At 34.3% G+C, this 24,448-nt stretch overlaps 1 protein-coding gene across 5 annotated transcripts in view; it reads left to right on the top strand.

Annotated features, from left to right (window-relative positions):
* Window positions 1-24,448, top strand: part of LOC111147309 (diacylglycerol kinase beta) — a 630,133-nt gene that overhangs the window by 200,937 nt on the left and 404,748 nt on the right. For all 5 annotated transcript variants that reach the window (XM_022503292.1, XM_022503290.1, XM_022503289.1 and 2 more), the window contains one exon: window positions 23,256-23,341. In XM_022503292.1, the coding sequence (XP_022359000.1) occupies window positions 23,256-23,341 (86 nt within the window). The remainder of the gene's footprint in view (window positions 1-23,255; window positions 23,342-24,448) is intronic.

The following is a 24,448-nucleotide window of genomic DNA, read 5'->3' as shown; positions in this document are numbered from 1 at the left end:
AATACAGTGAGTTAGCACAGGCTCCTGCAACACTTTCTTCTCTTTCCTCTGCTCCCTGCCACCTGCTGGTCAGCACCTGCTGAGCAGTGATCTGGAGAGCCTCCTTGCTGTAGAAGGCAGGATCATCCTAAGCATTTAGTTCAGAACAGTGTCTTTGTCAAGTTCCAGACTCCAGAATCTAAAGGGTCATGATCAGATTATTGGCTCCTTGAGGCGCAGGCAAGAAGTCCTGATCTAGAGAAAGCCATGCAGAAGTAAAGTCTTAATGTTGACACAGAAGCTTAGTCAGAATGGCACTTTTTCTTGTTCTTCAATATTCTCCAAATTTCAGAGTAGTAGCTCTTATTCTAAAGGCTCAAGCAATGGTGTGTTCAAAATTTAGCCATTCCAGGACCTCTGGAGTTCTCTGCAGACCCATAAATTGAGGATTTGCCTGTATTCCATAATTAAATGCAATGCCTACTGACATGCTAATTATAAGCCCATGTGTCTTTGACTCATTTCTGTAAAATGAGAAAAGTAATACCTGTCTCATCGGATAGTTGTGAAGTTAAATGGGATGATACCTATGAAGCATGTAAAAATATTCTTAGTACAAAGGTCCTCAACTAATATTCCTTATTCTCAATACTATTTATAGTAATATTAGTTAATAATTAATAATTGCATGTTTGTAGCTTTATATAAACATTCCATAATAATATTGATTTTAGCCTTGTTTTCATTTTCATTTTTTTCCCCACTCCACTTTAAATGTGTACTACATGCTTCTTTTCACTCTTTCAATTTTAGGCATCTTATTATCCAGTACTCGATTTTAATACACTGAAAAAATAAAAGTAATATATGTACTTGTGAAAATCCACATTACAATGAGTCTCATTTAGAAAGTAAGTTAAAGACTCCCGTTCAAGCACTAACACTCCTCATGTGATAGCACTGCAAATTGTTTGTGTGTATCCTCCAAGGACTTCTTACAAGAGCATACAACCTAATGTGTATATGTGACGTATTTACATACAATGTATTCATGCATACAGAGTATTCATATACATACACATATGTATGTTGTATGAATAAGTAGATGTTTTGAATAAGATTTTATTTATTTATTTGACAGACAGAGATCGTAAGTGGGCAGAGAGGCAGGCATAGAGAGAAAGGGAAGCAGGCTCCCTGCTGAGCAGAGAGACCAATGTGGGGCTCAATCCCAGGACCCTGGGATCATGACCTGAGCCAAAGGCAGAGGCTTTAACCCACTGAACCACCCAGGCGCCCCTATTTAACTCGGAGTACAGATCGTTTATTGTTCTGCAACTTGCTTTTTTTTTTTTTTGTAACTCAAAAGCATAAGATGGATATTGTTTGAGTTCAGCAGATATTGATAAGTTTCATTATCTTTAAGAGCTGCACAGTATTCCATGGTTTTGTTAGCTGTTCCATTATTGATAAACATTGAGGTTGTCTGTACTTTTCAATTATTACCAAATTTGCGAAGTTAGCATTTATCAATGTATTTATGTCTTTTGAAAGTTTGTCCAAATGTTTGCATAGAATGGTTGATATAGGTAGAATTGCTTGATTGAGAATATTTTCCATTTTAATTGTGTAAGGTTCTGCCAAAGTTCTAATCAAAATATTTTTATTGAATTATAATCCCAGCAGCTATGTATATAAAGCTAATTTCCCACAAGATTCTTTAAATTGGCTACCTTCAGTAATTTCTGTTTTAGCCCAATGTGATAGGTGAAAATATACTTGTCATTTTCATTTGCATGTGTTTGATCAATTATAAAGTTTACTATGGCATTAATTAGATACTTTTCTATAAACAACAGAAATGTACCCGGGCTTATTACCCAAAATAAAGGTCAATTATGAGGTCGCTCCTGGAATTAATAGAAAAAATAAAAAACTCTGTTTCAGTAAAGATAGGGATCAGGACAATTTGAGGAAATGGAGTAGCGGGACCAAAAGGACAAAGTCCCATGGTAGTTCTTTCCAAGAGGAATTGATTCCAGTTGCTTTTAGTATTCTTATTTCTCTGCTCAACATTCAGATCCCAGTGAAAAGTATATTTATTGGTTTTTCTCATTTCCCATGCCACAGCCTTGGCTTGTTTAGGATGGGGGATTTTGACTGACAGTCCTGTCGAGGCTTTATCTACATGGTTTATTCCCGTAAGGCTAGACAGGGATATATAACCTGAGGATGAAAGAGGAATTCTTGGAGGGAATAAACCGTAGATGTTCAGCACAGTGCAACCATAGGGCTGTCCAATATCCCTTCTTTTCTGAACACAACAATTGAAAAAATTATACTAGTCAAAATTGCTAGTACCAAATGCACAACTGAAAGCACACATTCTTCTAAAATGTAGACACCCCAAAATTTCATACAGTCACAATATACAACTCCAAGTCCTGGTTAGCAGGAAACAACTGGAGATGACTACTTTCTCCTCACTCTCCATACATTTGGGATTAACATACAGAAATGTAATGAGAAATTTAAAAATTTAACTACAAATGTGAATTTAATTGAATGATGATTTTAATAATATAAAGAATGAAACACATGTAAAGTCTGTGGCACTGGATTTGCAACTGGTTGAAAGCTGTAGGTGAAACTTAGAATGTTTCTCCTGCTTATACATTTTTACCCACTGCGGTGACCCGTTTTTACCTGATAGTTCTGAGACTTCGGTAGTATTGTTTATATAGTGCTGAATTAATCTCTCATTTGCCGTTACTGAAAGGCATGGTGGTATATGGCAGTATTAAAGTTATCTATCAAATATTTCCAGGTCTTCTCCAGGTGTTTGATTATATTTGCTTTCTTTAATCATAGCAATGTGGAGTATCTGTATGGCTTTCTCATAATAAACCTCAGTGATAAAGTAGATTTTCCATGCTTTCTTATCATTTGCCACAGTAACCAGCAATATTCTAGATATTGGCTCTTTTGTTAGCTTGGATCACAGAGTGAAGAGAGATAGAAAGACCCCCCCCACCCGCCCACCCCCCGGCCAGCAACACATACTGCTTTACCCGTGATCCCCATAGAATGAGGGATAAATAAACCTCTCTAAGGCTGTGCCCCTATGATTTGGGGTTATTTGTAATTATATATAGCTTGATCTTTCATGATAAACCAATGCTAGAAGGAGAGATCCTATTAGTACTCTCTATGCCCATTGTATAGTAACAAATCTATTTCTCCTTGGAAATCAGAATCCACTATATTAGGTAACATCCTCTTTTTTTTTTTTTTTTTTTTTTTCTTATTTACCTAGTCCTATGAAAACCCTCAAAAATGTCTAGGTGTCAGTTTTAGCTCCTAATTCAGTGAAAACTTTATTGTCTCATATGGCAGCATTCTCCACTTCGGTGTTAAAGCATCTAAACCATGATAGTTAAAAACTGAGGGGATGGGAAGCAGAATTTTGAAAGTGGATGAACTCATCAGTGTTTGTCAGAGAAAGAGATCCAATAAGGTATATAGAGAAGGATTTATTATAAGGAATTGGTTTATATGCTCTTGGAGACTGACAAGTACAAAGTCTACAGAGTTGATGTTTCAGTTTGAATCTGAAGGCTGGCAAGGTATTTTTAAAACCAGAAGGAGCCACTGTCCTAGTTTGCAGGCATCAAGCTAAAGAGTTCTCTCTTTCTGGAGTAGGGTCAGTCTGTTATTTTTTTTGACCTTCGGCTGATTGGATGGGGCCTGCCCACATTATAGAGGACAATCTCCTTTACACAGTCTACCAATTTAAGTATTAATCTCATCTAAAAATACCCTCATAGAAAAACCCAGAAAAATGTTTGATCAATTATCTGGTCACCCCGTGACCCAACCAAGTTGACACGTAAAATTAACCATCACAATGTGTATTAAGTCTAATTATAAGTTTCATCACTCAAAATGTACCTTTTGGCCCCGGGACCATGTATTTTCTCACATGAGTAAGCAGCATCATATAGTTTAGAGCCTGTGCACACAGCAGAAGTTTGTAGTACACCATTTAAGTTTTCCCACTGATTCAGGGACTGAGCCTTTATTAGGCTATTTCAGCGGTCTACTGACCAACTGCTTCTGCATGATGAAATATAAGAGAAGACTTTTAAGTCTTGGGGGCATCAGCCCACTGCCTTTCTTCCTTCTCATTGAAAGGAATTTTTTGAAAGGATACAGCAACATGTGAGACACTATGATAGTGTATAAGTCATTCAATAAATCAATCGCAGTTACCATTGACAAAGTCATAATGCGAAAGAAAAGTAAATTCAATTGCTAGAATAAATTCCTAGTGCAATGAGGCAAAGGCTACAGTTCCATTATGAAAGGGGTCAGGTGAATTTAGCCTACTTCTAAACAGTTGGCTGAGGCCCTTAGAGTAAATCAACATATTGGAGTTCACTCATTGGTTTCTTTGATGACGACTGAGCATTCCAGAGTCATTATCTACCATTTTTGTTGAAGATTAATTAGTGTTATTTATCTCTTTCGATAGCCTCCCCTCCTACTAATATGAACATGAGCCTTTTTTTGCACACTCACTAGGAGTAACTAAGAAAAATGCTGACTGGGATTCCTTCGGGTCATTTGCAGTCCCAACTATGGGTTAATTCTGAGAAATTCACTTATATAAGCTTTCCTTTCATCACTAATTCTCTATTCTTGTCCTTTCCAAGTCCTTCATAGTCTAAGGCATGTTATTAACCGTTACTGTTGCATTGATGTGTTTCATAAACTCTGGACATCATTCTGCCCAGAAAAGGTAGACAGGTTTTATTGTGTACAGTATGGCTCCCCGGTCAACTGGCCGTCTTTCCTGTCCTCCTTGTATTACTCCTAGTATGGTTGTACTGCCAAGCCGTCTACTTCCTGCTGCTTCTGGCATATCATGGAGAGGCATTGGTAAACCATTTTTTTCTTTTATCCTTAAAGAGTGAGAATAAAAAAGTCCCTATGAGAAAAAAAAATTAGAAAGAAAAAGGTATAGGTTGAAGGAGTGGTGCAGAGTATAGGGAGATTCTGAGTATCTGAGGGGTGGTCCCAAGAATTTCAATGTCTTAAAAGCTCCCCAGTTGATTCTATGCAGCCAGCATAGAGAACCACTAAATAAGTAGATTGATTGCTATATAATAGGTGTTATACGCCATATGATATGGTGCAATTGGGGTGACTTCCCAATTACATGTTTAATAATCATTGTAAATTCTTAGACAGTCATCAGTCTTGCAGTACCGTTTTTATAGGTTGTCACATATGGATGAATCAGTAGCCCATAAATATGTCTTAGATCAAAATTCAGATTCAAATTTCAGAGAAAAATTGTCTCATTGACCTAGTTTGTCCATAATGCCTACCCTATTATTTGGGTCAATACAGTTGGTTTACTTGTTTGGTAGATCTACCAAAACCATTCTCAGCACTGTTTCCCCTAATCAAATAAGGCCAAAAAACAGATGCTCCAAACAAGTATTTATTTTTTTATGTATAGTAAACTTCTGTATTTTTTGAGTAAAGCATATGCTCTTTTATTTGCCCATATTCCTTTTCATATATTTGTCTCTTTTTATGTTCATTTTGAGATCTCATTACGTATTAATGTCATAATTTTATATACATTGCAAATGTTTTCTTCTACTTTGCTCTGTCTTCTTTCAATTTATATATTTTTGTCCATATAAATATTCAAAATTTTCATCTACTAATTCTGTGAAGAATGATTACTCTATTTTATATGTTTTAGAAAACCCTTTCCTCAAGCAAAGATTATGAAATGTTCCTGTACATCTTCTTTTATTAATTTTACATTTTGTTTTAAATTTCTGACCTTTAATCTTTTTTTTTTTTAAGGATTTTATTTATTTATTTGACAGAGAGAGCAAGAGTACAAACAGGAGGAATGACAGAGAGAGAGAGAGAAGCATACTCCCTGCTGAGCAGGGAGCCTGATGCGGGGCTCAATCCCAAGACCCTGAAATCATGACCCGAGCTGAAGGCAGACACTTAACCAACTGAGCCACCCAGGTGCCCCTCTGAATTTCAGTTTTTAAAGATTGCATTTGATCTTAGAAGTGCATTGAAAGATATGGATTAAGTAGTGGTGGAGCACATTTTCCCCCTTACATTGAAATGTAGTTGTCCAGGATGCCTGCATGGCTCAGCCAATTAAGTGTCTGAGTTGATTTCATCTCAGGTCATCACCTCAGGTGGTGAGATTGAGCCCAGCAGTTGGATTTCATGTTGGGCGTGGAGCTTACTTAAGATTTTATCTCTCCCTCTCCCTCTGTCCCTCCCCAACTCTCTTAAAAAGATGTAATTATCTCAACAAAAGCTATTCATTAGTTCACTGTTTCACCACTGATTTGACTATTTTGTATATGATGAAATAATACATATGTTAGAGCATTGCTGCTCTTTGCTTTGTTAATCTGCTTATTAATTCTAATAATAGACTTTTATATACTTTAATTCCCTAATTATTCTCTCAAAATTTAATGCCATTCTCTCTCTGTTGTTTGTTCATGTCTCAAGTTTAAAAAAAAAAAAATGAGTTTGAACGTAATTGCATTGAATTTTTAGTTTCAATTGGAACCCTATGAGAATGCCCTGTTTCTGATACCAGTGCCCACCCTGTGTCCCCATTGGCAGACCCGAGCTTCTAAGAGAGTTGTTCCTTGTTATCCTGGAGGTGAATGACACAGGTAGCTGCTCTTAATGGGGACTGTGGCCAGGCTGTGCTGTAAGCCTCCACTTAGTCCCGTGACTGACGTGCTTGCTTGTCATAACTCTTCCCACACCTGTTTCTTGCAGTGCTACCCCTAATCAAGCTTTGTTGACAGAGTTACTCTTACAGTCATTCCCTTTTAGTGTTTTGCTTTGGAAACCGTTCCATTCTCTAAGGTCTATTTACTAATCTAATATTCATTGTTATTTAGTTTCAACTTTGTTTCTGGTGTATTTCTTTCCCACTGCTAGAAGATATCTATATAGATATATAGATATAAATATACATCTAGATTTAATATCTAAATATAGATTTATACATAAATATAGATATATCTATATAGATATATATAGGTATATTTTTATCTGCTACCATGAGCCTGTAGTTATTCATTATCTAATTTATTTTTTAAAAGATTATTTATTTGAGAGAGAGAGAGAGAGAGAGAATGAGAGGGAGCAAGAGAGGAAGAGAGAAAGCATGAGAGGGGAGAGGGTCAGAGGGAGAAGCAGACTACCTCCTGAGCAGGGAGCCTGAAGCTGAGCTCAGTCCTGGGATTCCAGGATCATGACTTGAGCCAAAGGCAGTGGCTTAACCAACTGAGCCACCCAGGCACCCCTTACTTGTTATTTTAATTTCCCTTTTTCCCATTTTTTCCTGTTTACCACACCATCATTTGTATCTCTTCTCTTATCCTGTCTTTGTTATTTTTTTTCTTTTCTGACAGTTTGTTTACAGAGTAGAGACTTTTCTTGGTGTATTGAAACTATGCTAATCCTTAGTGTGAATTATTGAGTAAATACCAAACTCTTTGGACATTTCTCATTTTGTCTTTAATTGTTTTCAAGACAAAAATGGCTATCTGTTTGTTTATTCCCATTATATCTCCTTATATAAAATCTCTCTGATCCTATTCTATTTAGTGATCTCTAACACTAGTATCTATGTCATAAAATTGGTTTCTTCCTGATAATGCATATTGTGATCTAATTGAATAAATTATTTGGAGGTATAAACTAGTTGGAAAAGATGAAATATAAAATATGTATTGCTTTCTGGTCAGAAAATGATGAGATGTTTTTTTCCTTTACAACGTTAAAGTAAATATGCACATCTCTAGCTTCTCCAACAACTGCATATGCTAATGTGGCCTATGAAACGTCAATAACAAGTTTTTATGTACTTGTGACATAGCTTTTTCTTTTCCGACTCAAAGCTTTGTGAAAGTACAGATGGTTTATTTTATTTGCATACCATCCCTAAAATATTTCAGAAAAAATATCAAGTATTTATTGAACTGAAATAAAATGTAAGATAAATCTTTTCAAATCATGCAAATTATTTTCCAGATTGTTACAATAATGAGGTATAATGAATCTTTCATGAAAGGCGCTTTATAGAAATCTTTGGTTTCATCTAACTGAACTAAATGCAAAACATACATAGTATTAAAAATAAAATTTAACAGTCTACAAATTCACATATTCTGAGTATCATACATACTTACACATAGTGAAATATTTAATATATTCTATTAAAATAAATGTGTAACTTAGAAAAGATATAACAGATTCCACAGATTTTATTACTTTCTTACTTTAAGATATAATTTTATATAACAAACTTTCTACCATATTTTATGTAAATAAAATCCATCTTGAATCGGAACTTATGACCTACTACATATGTCTCTTGCTTTGGAATCTTGTTATGTCAGAGAGTTAAACAAAATCCTCAGAAGGCTGAGAAAAAGTTCATCAAAATTCAGTCTAGCTCTACTGGGAGTTTCCAGAAAAAAATGTTGCTAGTTGTAAAAAAATTTGGTAAGGTAAAAATAAAGCACTCTGCTCACCCTTTCAGTCCTTAAGATTAATCCTATTTTATGATGATTTTGTGAGCCATTTCTTTTTTTGTTTGTTTAAAGATTTATTTATTTGGGGCGCCTGGGTGGCTCAGTCGTTAAGTGTCTGCCTTTGGCTCAGGTCATGATCCCAGGCTCCTGGGATCGAGCCCCATATCAGGCTCTCCGCTCAGCGGGAAGCCTGCTTCTCCCTCTCTCTCTCTGCTTGTGTTCCCTCTCTCACTGTGTCTCTTTCTGTCAAATAAATAAATAAAATCTTAAAAAAAAAAAAGATTTATTTATTTATTTGGGAGGGGGTTGGTGGCAGAGGGAGACGGAGAGAGAAAATCTCAAGCAGACTCCCCACCAAGTGTGGAGTCTGATGCAGGGCTCATTCTTATGACCCGGAGATCATGACCTGATCCGAAATCAAGATTCAGATGCTTAATTGACTGAGCCTCCCAGGTGTCCCTAAATGGGTGAGCATAATTCTGTCTTTATCACTAGAGCAATTGAATTTGATAATTGATTTATATTTTTATATTAAAAATCTTTAGTTTAGTAAAAGTAACAAAACATTAACACATCACTACAATTAACAAAATTTTATGATCATCTGCCTTATAGAAAAGCTTCCCCATTTCAGGTATTAAACAACTCTGTAGTCACTTTCCACATGTATCAGCAAATGCATTATGACTTTAAAGATGTTCAAAAATCTGAAATGTTATTACTCATCTCACAAAGAAACAATAGCTGGCTGAATAACAGTTAGAATAGACACCTATGTTTTTATTTAGAGATTTTCACTTATCTAAATTCCCTGAACACTCTAAAAAGAACAATTTCACCTAATTGCTTCTAGAAATAACCAATTTGTCTATATGATCTAACCTGTTTCTTATTTTATTCTACAGAAGTGAAGCCTCTAATAAATAACAAACTATTTTATTTGAATATTGAATAAACACGCCTGCCCAGCGTGTTTCCCTGGCACGACCTTCCCATAAGCCCGAGGCTGGTAAAGGACATGTCCTTATTAATGAATGAATACAGGGAAACTCATAGTAGATGGTTATCTCAGAATCCTATAGGAATGAGGATCATGTAGCTTACTCCTATAATTTAATTAAAAAGAACAAAAGTGGACAGTATAATCCACACTCAAATAGACTAATGATACAGCAGCTAAGTAAAAAATAAAATGATAACTTAATAATAACAATATTAATAGTAACATAAATTGATCCAGAATTTATATATTAAATGGCTAACAGATGTCAGGAACAAGTCTTAGAACTGCCACTCCACTTCTAACAAAACAAACAACACTTTCTGCTCACATGGCCTTATGTTTCAATGGAGACAGACAGATTAAACTAATAAAATATACATTGTGTCAGTGGAGAAGGTAAATAGAATATACATTGGTAGTGTGTGTTCTGTTTGTTCTTCTTTATAGGTTGAGCAGGAAAGAAGTCGCTGAGTATAGACTAGAAGGACATGAAGGAACAAGCCATTTGGCTATATCATAGAAAAGCATTTGAGGCAGAGAGAGGGACAGAAATTAAAGCATCATGACAGGACAATATTTGACATAATTGGGGGATATTAGCAAGATGGCCAGAGGGACTGAAGCTGAATGGATAGGAGTAGTTTATGAGAATGATACTGAGGGGCCAAATCACGTAGGGTCTTGGGGTCACTGTGAGTATGACAATTAGGTTTGTCCAGGAGTCTTCTGGCCTGTTCCTGGCTTGCCAGCATCTATCCCAATTTAGTATCTAGCCAGGAATTTTATATCTTAAGTACTGTTATTAGTGGGTGCATTATCATAAGCTCTGATGATTATGGGTTTGTGGTCTCTCCAGTTTGTATATCCAGTTTCTGCTATGTTTTCCTCTAGTCGGACGTAAGACACATCCGTCCAATGAATGGTGTTCTCACTTTTACATATAATCATTAAATATGAAACATAACCAGAAAAATGACTATCTTTTCCCAACCATTCCTATATGCAAAACAAACAACAATTTCTTCTGAAGTGCAGTATATAGTGAGTTCAAAGAAAAAAATAAATATGCACTAAAAATCCTTTTGGCTAACTTGTATACCAGCCCATGGAATCTCATCCCCTTGTGAAATGCAAAGGAGAACAAATATACCAATCAGTAATATTTGTAGAGATTGGGGGAAATCATAGGTTAGATGTATATTAAATAAATGTGAGGAAGAGAAAATGAGCTGTCCTGCCAATTATTTTTAATGAATGCTTTTGAATAATCTTATTCAGTGTTTTTAAAAAAACTAAACATGTAATTGAAATTTATAAGTATTTGTTTTGTACACTTTTATTTTGCAATAAAACTTTTAGCAAAAATCAGCAAAAATGAAAATGCATATTGAATGGAAAATTCAGTTCTGAGTTTCTCTTTTCTCAGAGATAATTGATAATGAATACATGATTTTTATGAAGTACTTATCAACATGTACCATCAACTACGGGAACTCTAGTGGTATCATTGTGCATATTGAAACTATAAGCACAAATATGCTATAGAAGCATCAGTATCTGCTTCTAAATTAATAGCTAATTATCTGCTCAAAACAGCCATTTAAACTGCAAAAGATCTCTTTGCCTATCACTCTTTGAAGAATGACCTTTCATTTAGATCAAGTGACTGTCCTAAGTTAATGTTCATGTTCAATTCCAAGTTTTTTATGTGTGTTATAAGTGAAGTGATTAACTGTTAATATTTTGGCTTCATTGGAGGAAGAACTTTAAAAAGATTCAGCAATCCCATTTTTATATCAGAGCAATCAGAAGGCTTTAAACAGAAAATCCATTAAAAAGTAAAACAGTAATGATTTTATTTCTTCTTCCTATGGTGATAATTTGAATATAGATTTTGTTGGAGCACATAGTCATGGCAAAAATATTGTTTTGACTAAAGTCAGAAACAATAGATAAAAGCATATGGTCTGAATTGGTTGTGGTAACTGCATCCAAAGAAATTTTACTATATTATTAATTAAAATAGAAGCCTTAATTGTCAAATTCTATGTATGTGCATATGTGAGCATGATCATATATACAAACACACACAAATTGCTCAGTTGTGCTATAGATTCTATAGTCACTAAGAAACCTGGAAAAATCAAGCAAGTAAGGCTCAAATCTCAGATCATTTAAGTAATGGAGTCCTTAAAATATCTGTGGATAATACTACTCCAGTAAGTCTTTTTCATTTTATAACCTTCTCTTTCATTTAAAATTCTACCACTGAAGAAGTGTGACAGTTTAAAATAATTTAACATAGAGGCCTGTAGAAATCTACAATTTGATCTCATCTTGTCATCTCTTCATAAAAATATTATTTAAAATTATCTTATGAAAAGCTGACCAAATATAAAAAATGTTTAAGTCAATTAGGCAGTTCATTAATGAAATTATTATACTTGATTAGCCAAAAGGCCAAGAAATGAACATTAATGAAATTATTAGGCTATTATTCTCGACCTTATGATGTAGTGTCTGTGTGCTCTTAAATTTGCAGTCTGTTGTGATTTCTTATTCTAAATACATATACGTATATGTACATATTTATATATAATGTCTAAAACCTGATTTTTACACATTTTTTTCTTAAAAAGGTCATCAAATTTTATAAATATCACACCCCACAAAATCAGTATTCACCTTTGCTCTTAATTTATCAATGAGGTATCATGGAAAAGAAAGTACTTCAACTTGTTATTCCTACCACTATGAAAACATCGCTATGCAGGTCTATCTTGACTCCCTCCTCTATTCTCTTTTCAGATGTGGCTTCTCTCCTAGATAAAGTGTATTCACCTTCCTCTCTGGATCCCTGCTGCTCTCGCTTCTTTGGCTCTTCTTCATTATCCCACCCCTTTGCTATCACATCTTGAGCTGTTCTCTTCTATTGCCTTTTTATCATAACTATGTAGGCCCTTTTTTAAGATCTTATTTATTTATTAGAGAGAGAGAGAGAGAGAGCGAGGGCTTGAGTGGAAGGAGGGACAGAGGGAGAAAATCTCAAGTAGACTCCATGCTGAGCATGGAGCCTTACTTAGGGCTCTATCTCATGACCCTGAGATCCAAATCTGAGACTAAACCAAAAGTCAGATGCTTAACCAACTGCACCACCAAGGCACCCCCATGTAAGCCCTGTTTCTATAAGCCCACTCTGCACTAAAGTGATTTGATTTAGTTTATAAAAGCCTATACAATGTTTACAATGTTATTATAAATTAACAATAAGAATTGGTAGAGATTCAAGACCAAAGGGAATGCAGATAAGTAATTCCTAGGACTGCAATGTTGCAAAAAATGAGCAACATATAAAACTAATGGAGGTTTTTAATTTTTAATTTTTTAAATTTTTAATTTTTTCTTAGATTTTATTTATTTGACACACAGAGAGAGAAATCACAGGTAGGTAGAGAGGCAGGCAGAGATGGTGGGGGGAAGCAGGCTCTCCACCTGAGGAGAGAGCCTGACGCGGGGCTCGATTCCAGGACCCTGAGATCATGACCTGAGCCGAAGGCAGAGACTTAACCCACTGAGCCACCCAGACGCCCCTAAATTTTTAATTTTTAAAAATTTTTGAGCAAATGTAAATCTACTTACCTTCCCATTCCTTTATTTTTTTCACAACTAAATACTTAATAAAATGAGCTGTTTTTCCTACTCTTTCATTTCCTCTTCTGTGTAGTTGGGATTTTGACTCTACTCTCCATTGAGACTGCTGTTGTCAGTAATAAACTTCTGGGTGTAGAATAAAGTCTCGCTTATTTTTATATTTCTTAAAAGTCTTTCCTCCCTTGGATTTTTTTTTTTTTTAAGATTTATTTATTTACTTGGAGAAAGACAGAGAGAGAGAGAGAGAGAGCAGAAGAGCAGAGGAAAGGAATCTGAAGTAGACTCCCTGCTGAGTGAGGAGCCCAATTCTGGGCTTGATCTCATGACTGAGAGATCATGACCTGAGCCGAATTCAGAGTTGGATACTAAATCAACTGAGCTACCCAGTCACCTCTCTTCTCCCTTGGATGTTAGGAAATAATTGTCTCCCATCTCTAGAGTTGTTTCTTCTTATATAATTTTATACATCCTTCTTGGTACATCTCTTGAAAGTCACATTTTCCTAGAATTTCGTACTCAGAATTCTATTTCATGCTTCCTTAATTTTATAATAATAAAATAATAGTGATTCATAGGGCATAGGTCAAGGCTTATGCAAAGTGTAACAACCTTATGTATTGGGCATTTTCTCCATTTGCAGATGAGGAAGCTTATGATCAGACAGTTTAAATAATTTGCTCAAGGTTTTAATCCCATAAAAGAGCAAATCTTTGTTGTATTCTGTCGTGACCATTTTAACTTCTGTTCTGTTCTTTCTTCTTATTTCCTTTCCTGATTTTGATAATCAGAAATATCTGGATTGCTTCTGAATATTGCCTTCCATCTCAAATTTCTCTCTGTAACCCCACATAGATTTACACAACTATTAGGCGACATTTCCATAAGAATGTCCCACAGGTACCTCAAATTTTACATGTCTAATATGAAACTAATTTTTTTTGGCCTTTCCCAAACTTGTTCACTGACGTGTATCACAATATGATGAAGGGGAAGACTGTTCAACTTTCCCTTTCTTCTGACAATGAATTATTTCACACTGTCCAGAAATTCTCATCTAATCACTTTACTGGTTTCTTATATTCACCCTTTTTCTTATATATTAAACTTTCATTCACCTCTTCCTCTTCCCTGTCCACCAGTTCATCAAAGAATTAACTTACCACAGCTTCAAAATTCAACTCAGGTCTTTGTCTCCACTTTTATTAAACCAACCTTGATACACTTCTCTGTTTAATCTGCATCAGCAGCTCCCAAAGAACATTCTACTGCGACCTGAACTGTGTGGGATTTTTTTGTCTGCTTGCTCAGTTAAACCATTGAGATATTGGAAGGCAAGGATTCTATCTTGCTTTTCAGTCTCTGGAATCTAACCCAGTTTCTGGTACAGAGTTGCAGTTAAATGCATATTAAATAAATGAATTGATGCAGGTGCTGTAATCATTTATAAAATTACTTTTCTCATATATAAATATTCTATTAAATGTAACTCTCTTTCTTAGGCATATATAGCTATTCTGTTGTGTTTGATCCCTGTCAAAGAATTTTATTTTTCCTCTAGAGAACTTCATATGTTATTTCCTAATTCACAATACTTTCTTCTTCACATTATAAAATTAACTTGGTGGAAAGATCTGATGTAAAAAAAAAAAAAAAACAAAAAACAAAAAAAAAAACCTCATTCTAATTACTAACAATAAAAGCATTAGGATGACAAAATGGATTTGAGTAGATGTGCCAAAGAAACCTAAGCAACCTAATCTCTTCTGCTGTTACATTTTAGGAGTTAATTTTAGATAGTGTCCTTTGGACCACAGATGATGTCTTTGTGCTTTCCAATTGGAAGTATTAAGAATGAAGTCTTCCAAGTTAACTTCTTTTAAAGATGAGGAAATATGTGTGAATTAAAACTCTTTATCATATATTTCTTTTCATTCTTCACTTCAAAATTTCAGTCTTTTTTTTTTTTACTTATGTTGTAGTCATATAACTTATAAACTTAGAAGAAATATTTAAATTGAGTTTTCATGTACATACATATATGTTAGTATGCAAACACATATGAATTACTTTAGGACTTTGAGGGATGAAGACACATGTATTTGGTCACCAACTTGATTGCATATTTGTAGCACTAAATATAGTTATGTGAATACTGAGTCAAATTACCTCCCTTTAGGGGTGCCTGGGTGTCCCAGTCAGTTAAGTGTCTGCGTTCAGCTCAGGGCTCAGGCCATGATCCCTGGGGTCTTGGGCTGGAGCCCCACCTTGGGCTCCCTGCTCAGTGGGCAGTCTGCTTTTCCCTCTCCCTCTACCTCCTTTTCATTCTTATGCAGAAAATTCTTAACATGTATAGATGAGAAGAAGTGTTAAAAAAAAAAAAAACTGTTGTTTTATGTTCTTCGGTTACTTGGCCCCTAAATACTAATTTATGTTTACGTATATTTAAAACATCCTAAAAGAGTTGCTATTTTCTACATACCAGAATAAATTTATATTTTAAAGATGTTTATAAAAGCATTTTATTATACAAATGAAATCATGAATAGTTTCGATAAAAGGTTAAGACTATTTAGCTAAGTATTACTTTGTCTTTAGTCATTCAAAAATCATCTAGGAGTTTGATATTTTGTAACACATTAATTTCTAAGAATTACGTGCACGAGTCAAAAAGGAACAAATAGTTGGACTGCATTCGGGAGTCTATTGTTTCCTGATTTCTCCTTTCTAATTCATTTTATGCCAGGGAGAATGTTAAAGTTATTTAATAAGATAACAGGAGTTCTCAAGAACAAATATTCCCTCATTTTCTGTCTCTCATAATCTTTTTGGCATTTCTCACTGCCTTTCTCTCTGACTCTTTCTCCTTCTCTTGTAAAATATACATTTGCATAAAATATGTCTTTGATATTTCCAGAGATAATGAAATTAATTTTTCAGTTAATGGTGTACTGGAATATATATTTTCTCAAATACTCTGGAAGTTATTTCTGGCTGTGATGGTAACAGCATTAAGTTATACTGGGTTCATATCCATGAGTCCAAATTACATTTTTATGATTATCCCACTTATCTACATGCCCAAAAGAGTGTAAATTCATCTTTCATACAACATCCTCAAAAGATTAGCCAAATTTGTTTAAAATAGGTGCACTTTCTAGTTTACCTAACCTTTATTAGTAAAATAGAATACCTGAGATATGAGACGACAGGACATGTTTATAATTAGTTTTACTCTAAGCTGAAATGTTGGGGGAGGCACATTACAGTTGATGAGTAATCACTTTGAAGCTGACATTATCAAGATCCATAGGAAAAGATCAAACACAACCCTTCCCCAATTTGGTAGCATTTAGTATAGAGGAAACTTTTGGGGGACATAATTGCTTCATGCATAGATTTTTCTAACCTGACTGCAGCAGCCGTAATAGTATCCAGTGATACCAGTATGTATAGATGCACTTTGGGTATTAGGAAATGAGGTGGAAGGTGTTAGGAATTGTTTTTCTTGACTATAAATATGGTTTTGAAAACAATAACAACATCACAATTCAGAAATTTCAACCAGATTTTATTGAGGCAGTTGTGAAGCTATTTAATCTTATAACTGTAAGAATAATAGGTAACTGTGTACATGCAGGTATGAATATGAATTGAGTTGAATAATAAGAGATAAGTATGCTTGTTTCTGGCTCAAAATGCTTAAATCAGAATGCAGAACTTTTTTAAGGCAAGCTGTTGAGATAAACTATTTTTTCTAAACAAAGAAGAGGAAAAGGAGACTTGAGGGCATATAATAAAGTTATTTTCGATCCTTTGACCTTGTGTTTCTTTAATACAAAGAAACATGAATAGGTACAATTAAATGAGCTTTCATTCCATGCTATCACAATAACAATAATTATGAATCTCATACTGGTTTCTTCTAAATATCACAGAATATAGTTTTATACTATGTACATTGTTTAATTGCTATACATATATTTATTCTTTTTTTTTTTTTAATTTATTTATTTGACAGACAGAGATCACAAGTAGGCAGAGAGGCAGACAGAGAGAGAGGGAGAAGCAGGATCCCCGCTGAGCAGAAAGCCCGATGCGGGGCTCGATCCCAGGACCCTGGGATCATGACCTGAGCCGAAGGCAGAGGCTTTAACCCACTGAGCCACCCAGGTGCCCCTACATATATTTATTCTTATATGTTCAATCTGATTTCTAACTGATATAGCCTGATCATATATAAATGACAGAATCATTTATTTTCTTTGAATGGTAAAACAGGAGATTGGAATGAAATTCCTACATATAGTCATTTAAGAAATCTAATTATAAGACACTTTCCAAGATTATGGAATCAGTACTACAGGTTTTATTTCTTCTTTTTTAAAAAAGTTTTCCCAGTGTGTTTTTAAAATACTGTTGTCAAGTACAAATTAAAACTTCCTGAATTTTCTATATTAGTTTTATCTTCACACTTTTTTAGAAATGGAAAGTAGACTTCTAAATCTTAGTATCTTAATTTGCTTTTAGTGGTTCAAAACCTCACCACCCACTTTTTTATAGGGTGTGCTGTAACGGTGGCTGTTGAGCAAATGTGATAGACAAGCCTCTGACGTGGAGCTGCTAAACCTGTACATTAACATAAGATCTCTTTCAAATTTAGCTACTGTAGATAAATAGGAAATGCTCTAGGAGAGCATGAATGACCAACACTGGAAACTCAAAAATCATTAATCCACTTCATAAGTCATTTTAAGTTTTAATTTCATAAATCTCCATAAAAATAGTCTAAATAAATTCTGGGGCCATGCATGATTACTTCATTATGCATTCATTCTGTGGGTGAACTTCTGAAATTGGTAGGTGAAAGTAGAGTACACAGTACTAAAGTTTCCACTAACAGATATCTTTCCAGACACTCTTTATTCCCTCATCCTTCTTATTGTTAGGATGTCCTTTGAAGTGGGAGCCTCACATCTGCTGGTCTTCACAGCTTAATGAGTGAAAAGTTAATACCCTGCAGAGCCCTGTATTTTTGTTCTTGTCGGGTCTCTTGGATTTGTTTGTTCTCAATCAGACCTATTTTCTTCCCCACTTTCTGTCCCTAATGCAGTGTCATAAGCAGGTCTCCCAGTAGCTGGTTTGCTATAGTTTCAGATCGAAGATAGGAAAATTCACTGCCCATCCAGCTTTGCTTGGTAGGAAGTTCTATTTGTGATTATTTTGCCAGAACACTGGGGTGGGGGGTGAAAATAGAGGAGAGGCACTCTGACCTATAAAACATATATACTACTTTTTTTTTTTTTGACAGATAGACATCACAAGTAGGCAGAGATGCAGGAGAGGCAGGCAGAGAGAGAGAAAGGAGGAAGCAGGCTCCCTGCCGAGCAGAGAGCCCGACGCGGGGCTCGATCCCAGAACCCCGAGATCATGACCCGAGCCAAAGGCAGAGGCTTAACCCACTGAGCCACCCAGGTGCCCGCATATATACTACTTTTAATGAAGGGAAAATAATTGAATTAGTAGTAGTCTATGGATAGTACAATTTAATTTACATACACATATTGTTTATTTTTTAAAACAGCCCAACAAAGCAAATGGCATTAACTTCATTTTAAAGATAAGGAAACCGAGACTGAGGATGATTAAATAAATTTCCAAGGCTACAATTCCAATGAATGAATGAAATAAGGAATGAATGACTCTCTAGTGAAAACAGCATGGATTGAATGAAGTAATAGGCTGAGATAGAGAGGTCAATTTTTCAATCCATTTAGCAGTCAATTTATAGAGAGTAAGCTGGTCTGACAGTCACATGGGGTTTATGTTTGGGGGTAGGATGCTGCTGAAGAACCAATGATGACAGTTTTAAAAGCAACAAGAATGAATAAGAGATGAAACATCATCATGGAGTAGAAGAACAATGGTGAGTCAAATGGATGATTAGGCTTTCACCAGAAACAATTAGCTCTATGGTAAACTTTTCAGCTGCCAGCATATTTTGAAAAACTTTGCTAGCTTTCAATTAGATAATGTTTGAAAATTAAGAGATAGACAAATTAATAGGCTATATAACTGGCAAAAACTGATTTAGGGAGGATTAGAAAATAGAAATTTTATTCCATAATTGTGAAAGGAATTCAAACAATTATTTTAAAGAAGAAGGAAAGAGAGAAACCAAAGACTCACCAGAAATAGAATAGCTTATATGCGAGTGCTACAAGTTTTAAGGAACTTCCAAAATTGTACACATGCTTCCAAAAATGGAAGATGAGGGCATATTTTGCAACTCACTTTCTGAGACAGAATAATTTTGACAAAAAATTAGAGGTGATATCAGGAAGAAAAATAGTCTGTTGTGTTCATGAATATAGATTCAAAATGTCTAAGCAAAATATTAACAAACTGAATCCAGTTCTAAAGAATCTTAATAAACTGTGTCCAATTTGGGTATATAAAAGTATCATAAGGATGCTTTAATGATACAAAAATGTTTAAATGTATATTCCCACATTATTGGTTAAATGAGATAAGCCATAATAACATCTCAAAAGATGCAGAAAAAAATTTTAACAGATCTGTAATGAAAATCCTTACTGTAATAGGAATAGAAAGAAATTTTATTACCTTATAAAAGATGTCTCTCAAAAAAAGGAAAGAAAAAGAATATCTGTAAAAAACATATTACATGAGGAAAATATAGAAATATTCTATTTAAATTTAGGAACAAGATAGGAGCATTACCTCCGAATATCCCAATTCAGCAATGTTTTGGAGCTCTGGGCAGCACAATAGGAAATAACAGTTATAAGGATTGGAGATCACCAATAGTACCAATATTATTGGCATACTATATTCATGGATGAAGAAACTCAATTTCAATTTTACAGATTTTATTTGTCCCAAAAGTGATCTATAGGCTTAATGTTAACTCTGATCAGTGTCCTAATTGGTGTTTATTTGTTTTAATCTTTATTTTTGTGGAATAGGACAAATTAACTTTAAAATATGTATATCAAAAAATCAAAGAAGAAATAATAGCCTAGATACTTCATGCTCTGTGAGATATAGACTTACTATAAAACTACTTAAAGAATTATAAGAATGTGATACTGGTGCAGGCATGGACAAAATATGAATAAAATAAAACAGTTCAAAAAGAAATATACTCATATATGGAAATCTGATTTATGATGGTGCTTGTGTGGTAAGACATAGAATTACCCAATAAGTAAAAGGATGGATTAAAGAAGAGAGAAAAATTGGTGCACAATAGCCACAAGGAAGGAATGGAGGGAGGAAGAGGAAAAAGAAAGAGTGAGAAAGAAAGAAAGAGGATGGAGGTTGGAGGAAAGGGTGAGGAAGGGAAGTGAATAAAAGGGTTCCTACCTCACACCACAACATAGATTTGTTAAAAGTAAAACTGAAATTTAAAAAGAGTATATATGAATTATCTTCTGACCTCTGAGTAGGCAAACTTTTCTTATACAACACAGGTCAAAGTGCTAACCACTTATGAAAAGGTTGATAAATTGGAATACATAAAGACCAAATCTTGTTTATTAAAATACACAATAAAGTTAAAAAAATTTCAATTTGTAGAAGATATTTGTAAAAAAGTATTAAAATTAAGAACAAGTAAAGAATTTTTACAAATCAACAAAGATAAAAAGGAGTAGAGAAAAAGGAGTAGAGAAAGGAAACAAGTCATGAATAACCGTTTTACAAAAGAGGAAACCCATGAAATTAAGAAGTGTAACATTAAAAGTGTTAGAGATAATGTACTCAGCCAAATATCTATGTTGAAAATGAATGCATACATTGGTACAACTTTTTTGGAAAACAAAATGATGCATTAAAGTGTACCCTACTCTAAAAGTAGCCACTGTCCGTGAGCACTAGGAAGCATGTCCAATAATACATTGTGTCCATTGACATGGGTTTAAAAAGGCACACTCACATATATGATAATTAACGGTAGAAACGAAATAACTTCAAATATACATGGAGAGAACTTTAGCTATCACATGATTGAGTCTTAGTAACAATACCAAGTGGAAAAAGCAAAAAGTGAACAGAATGTTGTCTATGGCATGTGCATGATAACTGAAAATTTAAAATAGTGCTCACTTTTGTGGATGAGGAAAAAGGATGCTAAAGGGAAAGAGCATAGTGGTCTATGTAAGTTTTTGGGAATGTTCTCCCACTGGCGTGGGCAGTTGGTACATAAGTACTCAATTTATCCATTATAAAAGACTCAAGGAGAGTCTTTTTTATAATGGATATGATAATAGATATCTATTATAAAAGACTCAAAGAGAATATTGCAGCATGTCTAACAAAAGGAAAGTATCTACCATATAATACCTAAGGAAATATGTGGAAGTCTGATATTCTAAATATTCATTGCTCTTAATATCAGGTGGTGGAATTTTTGTTAATTTTTATACATTTCTATTATGCTTATGCATTGTTTTTATTTAACAAAATGTTTTTCTAGTAATGCTAATTTAAAAGAAAACACTCATGTAGAATTTATAAGATAATAATAAAAGACAACTCAGTAGAAAAGATGGGCAAGAGTTTGAAGATATAGTTCATAGAAGAGATCACGTACTTGTAAACCTACAAAAATATGCTCAACATACTCGCAAACAGGAATGTGTGATTTTACAATAAAAGCATAATTTGGTTTCTCATTATTGCAGAAATATCATAAAGTTGTTTACAAGTAGTGTTTCGGAGTTGAGAGAAATTGACACATCTATAGCAGAAACAGTTCAGAGAGTAGTATGATGGTATAGTAGTTTTCCCTTCTAGATTAGCCTTCAAAACATATGTGTATGTTCACATAAATGTTCTTCAAATAGTGTTAACTATAATACTTTTTTTTTGTAATAATGAAACACTAGAAATAGTTCAACAGTACCTGAAGAGAAATGGTTTATTTGATCACACAATGAATACCTTATGTAATACATTCATTTACTGTAAATCATGTTGCAACATTGTGTGAACTGACACAGAACGATCTCCTTGATATTTTTAAATTTTAAAAAAATGCACACAAATTAACAGGATGTATAGCGTGAGCCTATTCATGTTAAAAATGTGCGTTTAATAAAATTCATATGTGCATATTCACATATGTAAATATATAGAAAAATTTCTTGGATGATTGCATATTATATTACCCATGGTTATCCCTGGGCAAGGGAGGTAAACAGACACATTCCACATATTTCTGTGTTGTTCCAGTTTTTTTTTTTTTTCATTGCAAGAAAGTAGGCATGTACAATTGTGTAACTGGCTGTGTTACCTGCCTTTTTAACTTTTCTCCAAAGTAGGTTGCTTTAATAAGCATAGTGCTATGTGCAATAGCAAAAGAAGCTATGGGCGTTTATTACACCCATCCAGCAGTTAGGCTTGAGTGTTCCAAGGTAGCAAACACTGAGGGCCATGTCAAAAGAAAAGAGAAGCCTGGCTCCCATTTGCAAATTCTAAGTCAGAGGAATCACTGAAACAGAACCCAAAAGCAGTGTGATCAATTTCTTCCAGTAATGGAAGAGTTTGAAAACTCTCAAAGACATATTTGCTGGCATTATAGTTGTATGTATATAATGATTCAAAAGAGAATTTTTGATTAATAAAAATTATCCAATGAAATGCTGTAGTAAATGTCACTTTGGGTTATATGTGAAATGCAGATCACACGCGAGAGAATATTTTAATAAAAATAATTATAATGTACAAGTTTTGTTTTTTAAACTTTAGAGTTGATAAAAGAAAAAATAAAATACAAATTGAATATATGTTCAAATCAAGACGTTAATTCTTTAATTTTAGAATTTTATTCTACATAAGAATTTAATAATTTTCAATAAAATCTTGGTTATCTTACATTTTTTATCAAGTAGAAAAGTCTCTTATTAGATAAAATGCTAAGAATACAAAACTTTACAAGTTCAAATATTAAAATATCAATCATGTGCCATAACATGCTTATTTTTCAGGTTAAACTTTTTCCGTGATGTTCCTGATTTCAGAGTGTTAGCCTGTGGTGGAGATGGAACCGTGGGGTGGATTTTGGACTGCATAGGTAATGAAGACACATATTTAACATGGCTGGGGTGAGAGTGGTAACCTAAAATTCTGTATATTTTATTTTTTTTATTAATGCATTGATATCTTTGTGTGCTACAGTGATATAATCAGACATCTGGCATTGTTGCACATCACTTACTGATTTAATGGGTTTTCTATAATTCAAAGTTTTAATTGACAAAATAATTTACAAGTATCTAGAAATCTTTCTTTTTAAATCCGCTTCTCGTGGAATTTGCTAAACCCTCAGAGCTATTTTCAAATCAGGCTCTACAAATTCCATTGTTTCTTTGCCGTGGGGAGGGAGTCAAAGAGAATCTTAGCATTTGTGATATGTCAAATAGATGTGCTTATTTTATTCAAGCATGGTGCCTCAAAACCTTAGCATCTGTGGACATGCTTAGCCTATGCATCCATATTATTATTACCATAGCTATTTTTTAATTTATTATGTACTCTGTCATAGATGTTGTGCTAAGAGTTTAGCCCCCATTCATCTTAATTCTCACAACTCTGTGACACAGTATAGATAATCCCATTTTAGAGAGAGGCTGTAGGGTGTGGAGAAGTTAAATAATTAGAATGGGATCAGAGAGCTATAAATTGACAGAACTGGGATTAGAGCTCATCTTTTAACCTTAACCTAGATTGTGTCTCTACTTAAGTTTTTACAACTTTATTTTTATGAGAAAACAAAGCAGATACGTGACTGAGGATAAAATGTAGACATGTACACAAAAGGTTGATGATTTAGAAAAATTACCTGGTTTTTCAGAGACAGCTGTCAGAAGTGATTACTGATCAGTAAAATAATCATGAATTGGCCTTCATTAGGAGGCAAATTCCAAACAAATTTCCATTTCCTCATTGACCAATTCTTTTTTAAAAGGGGGTCGTGTCAGGGGCATCTGGATGGCACAGTTGGTTGAGTATTTAATTCTTGGTTTTAGCTCAGGTCATGATCTCAGGGTCCTGAGATCAAGCTCCTGTTGGGCTCTGCACTTGAGGCAGAGTCTGCTTGAAATTCTCTCTTCCTCTTCCTCTGCCCTTCTTGCTTGTGCCCACCCCCCGCTTCAAGTGTATATATATATATATATATATA

The sequence above is a fragment of the Enhydra lutris genome, unplaced genomic scaffold, assembly GCF_002288905.1.
Source record: "Enhydra lutris kenyoni isolate GAN:26980312 unplaced genomic scaffold, ASM228890v2 scaffoldscaffold16, whole genome shotgun sequence".
NCBI lineage: Eukaryota > Metazoa > Chordata > Mammalia > Carnivora > Mustelidae > Enhydra > Enhydra lutris.
This window is presented reverse-complemented; position numbering and strand designations above follow the sequence as displayed.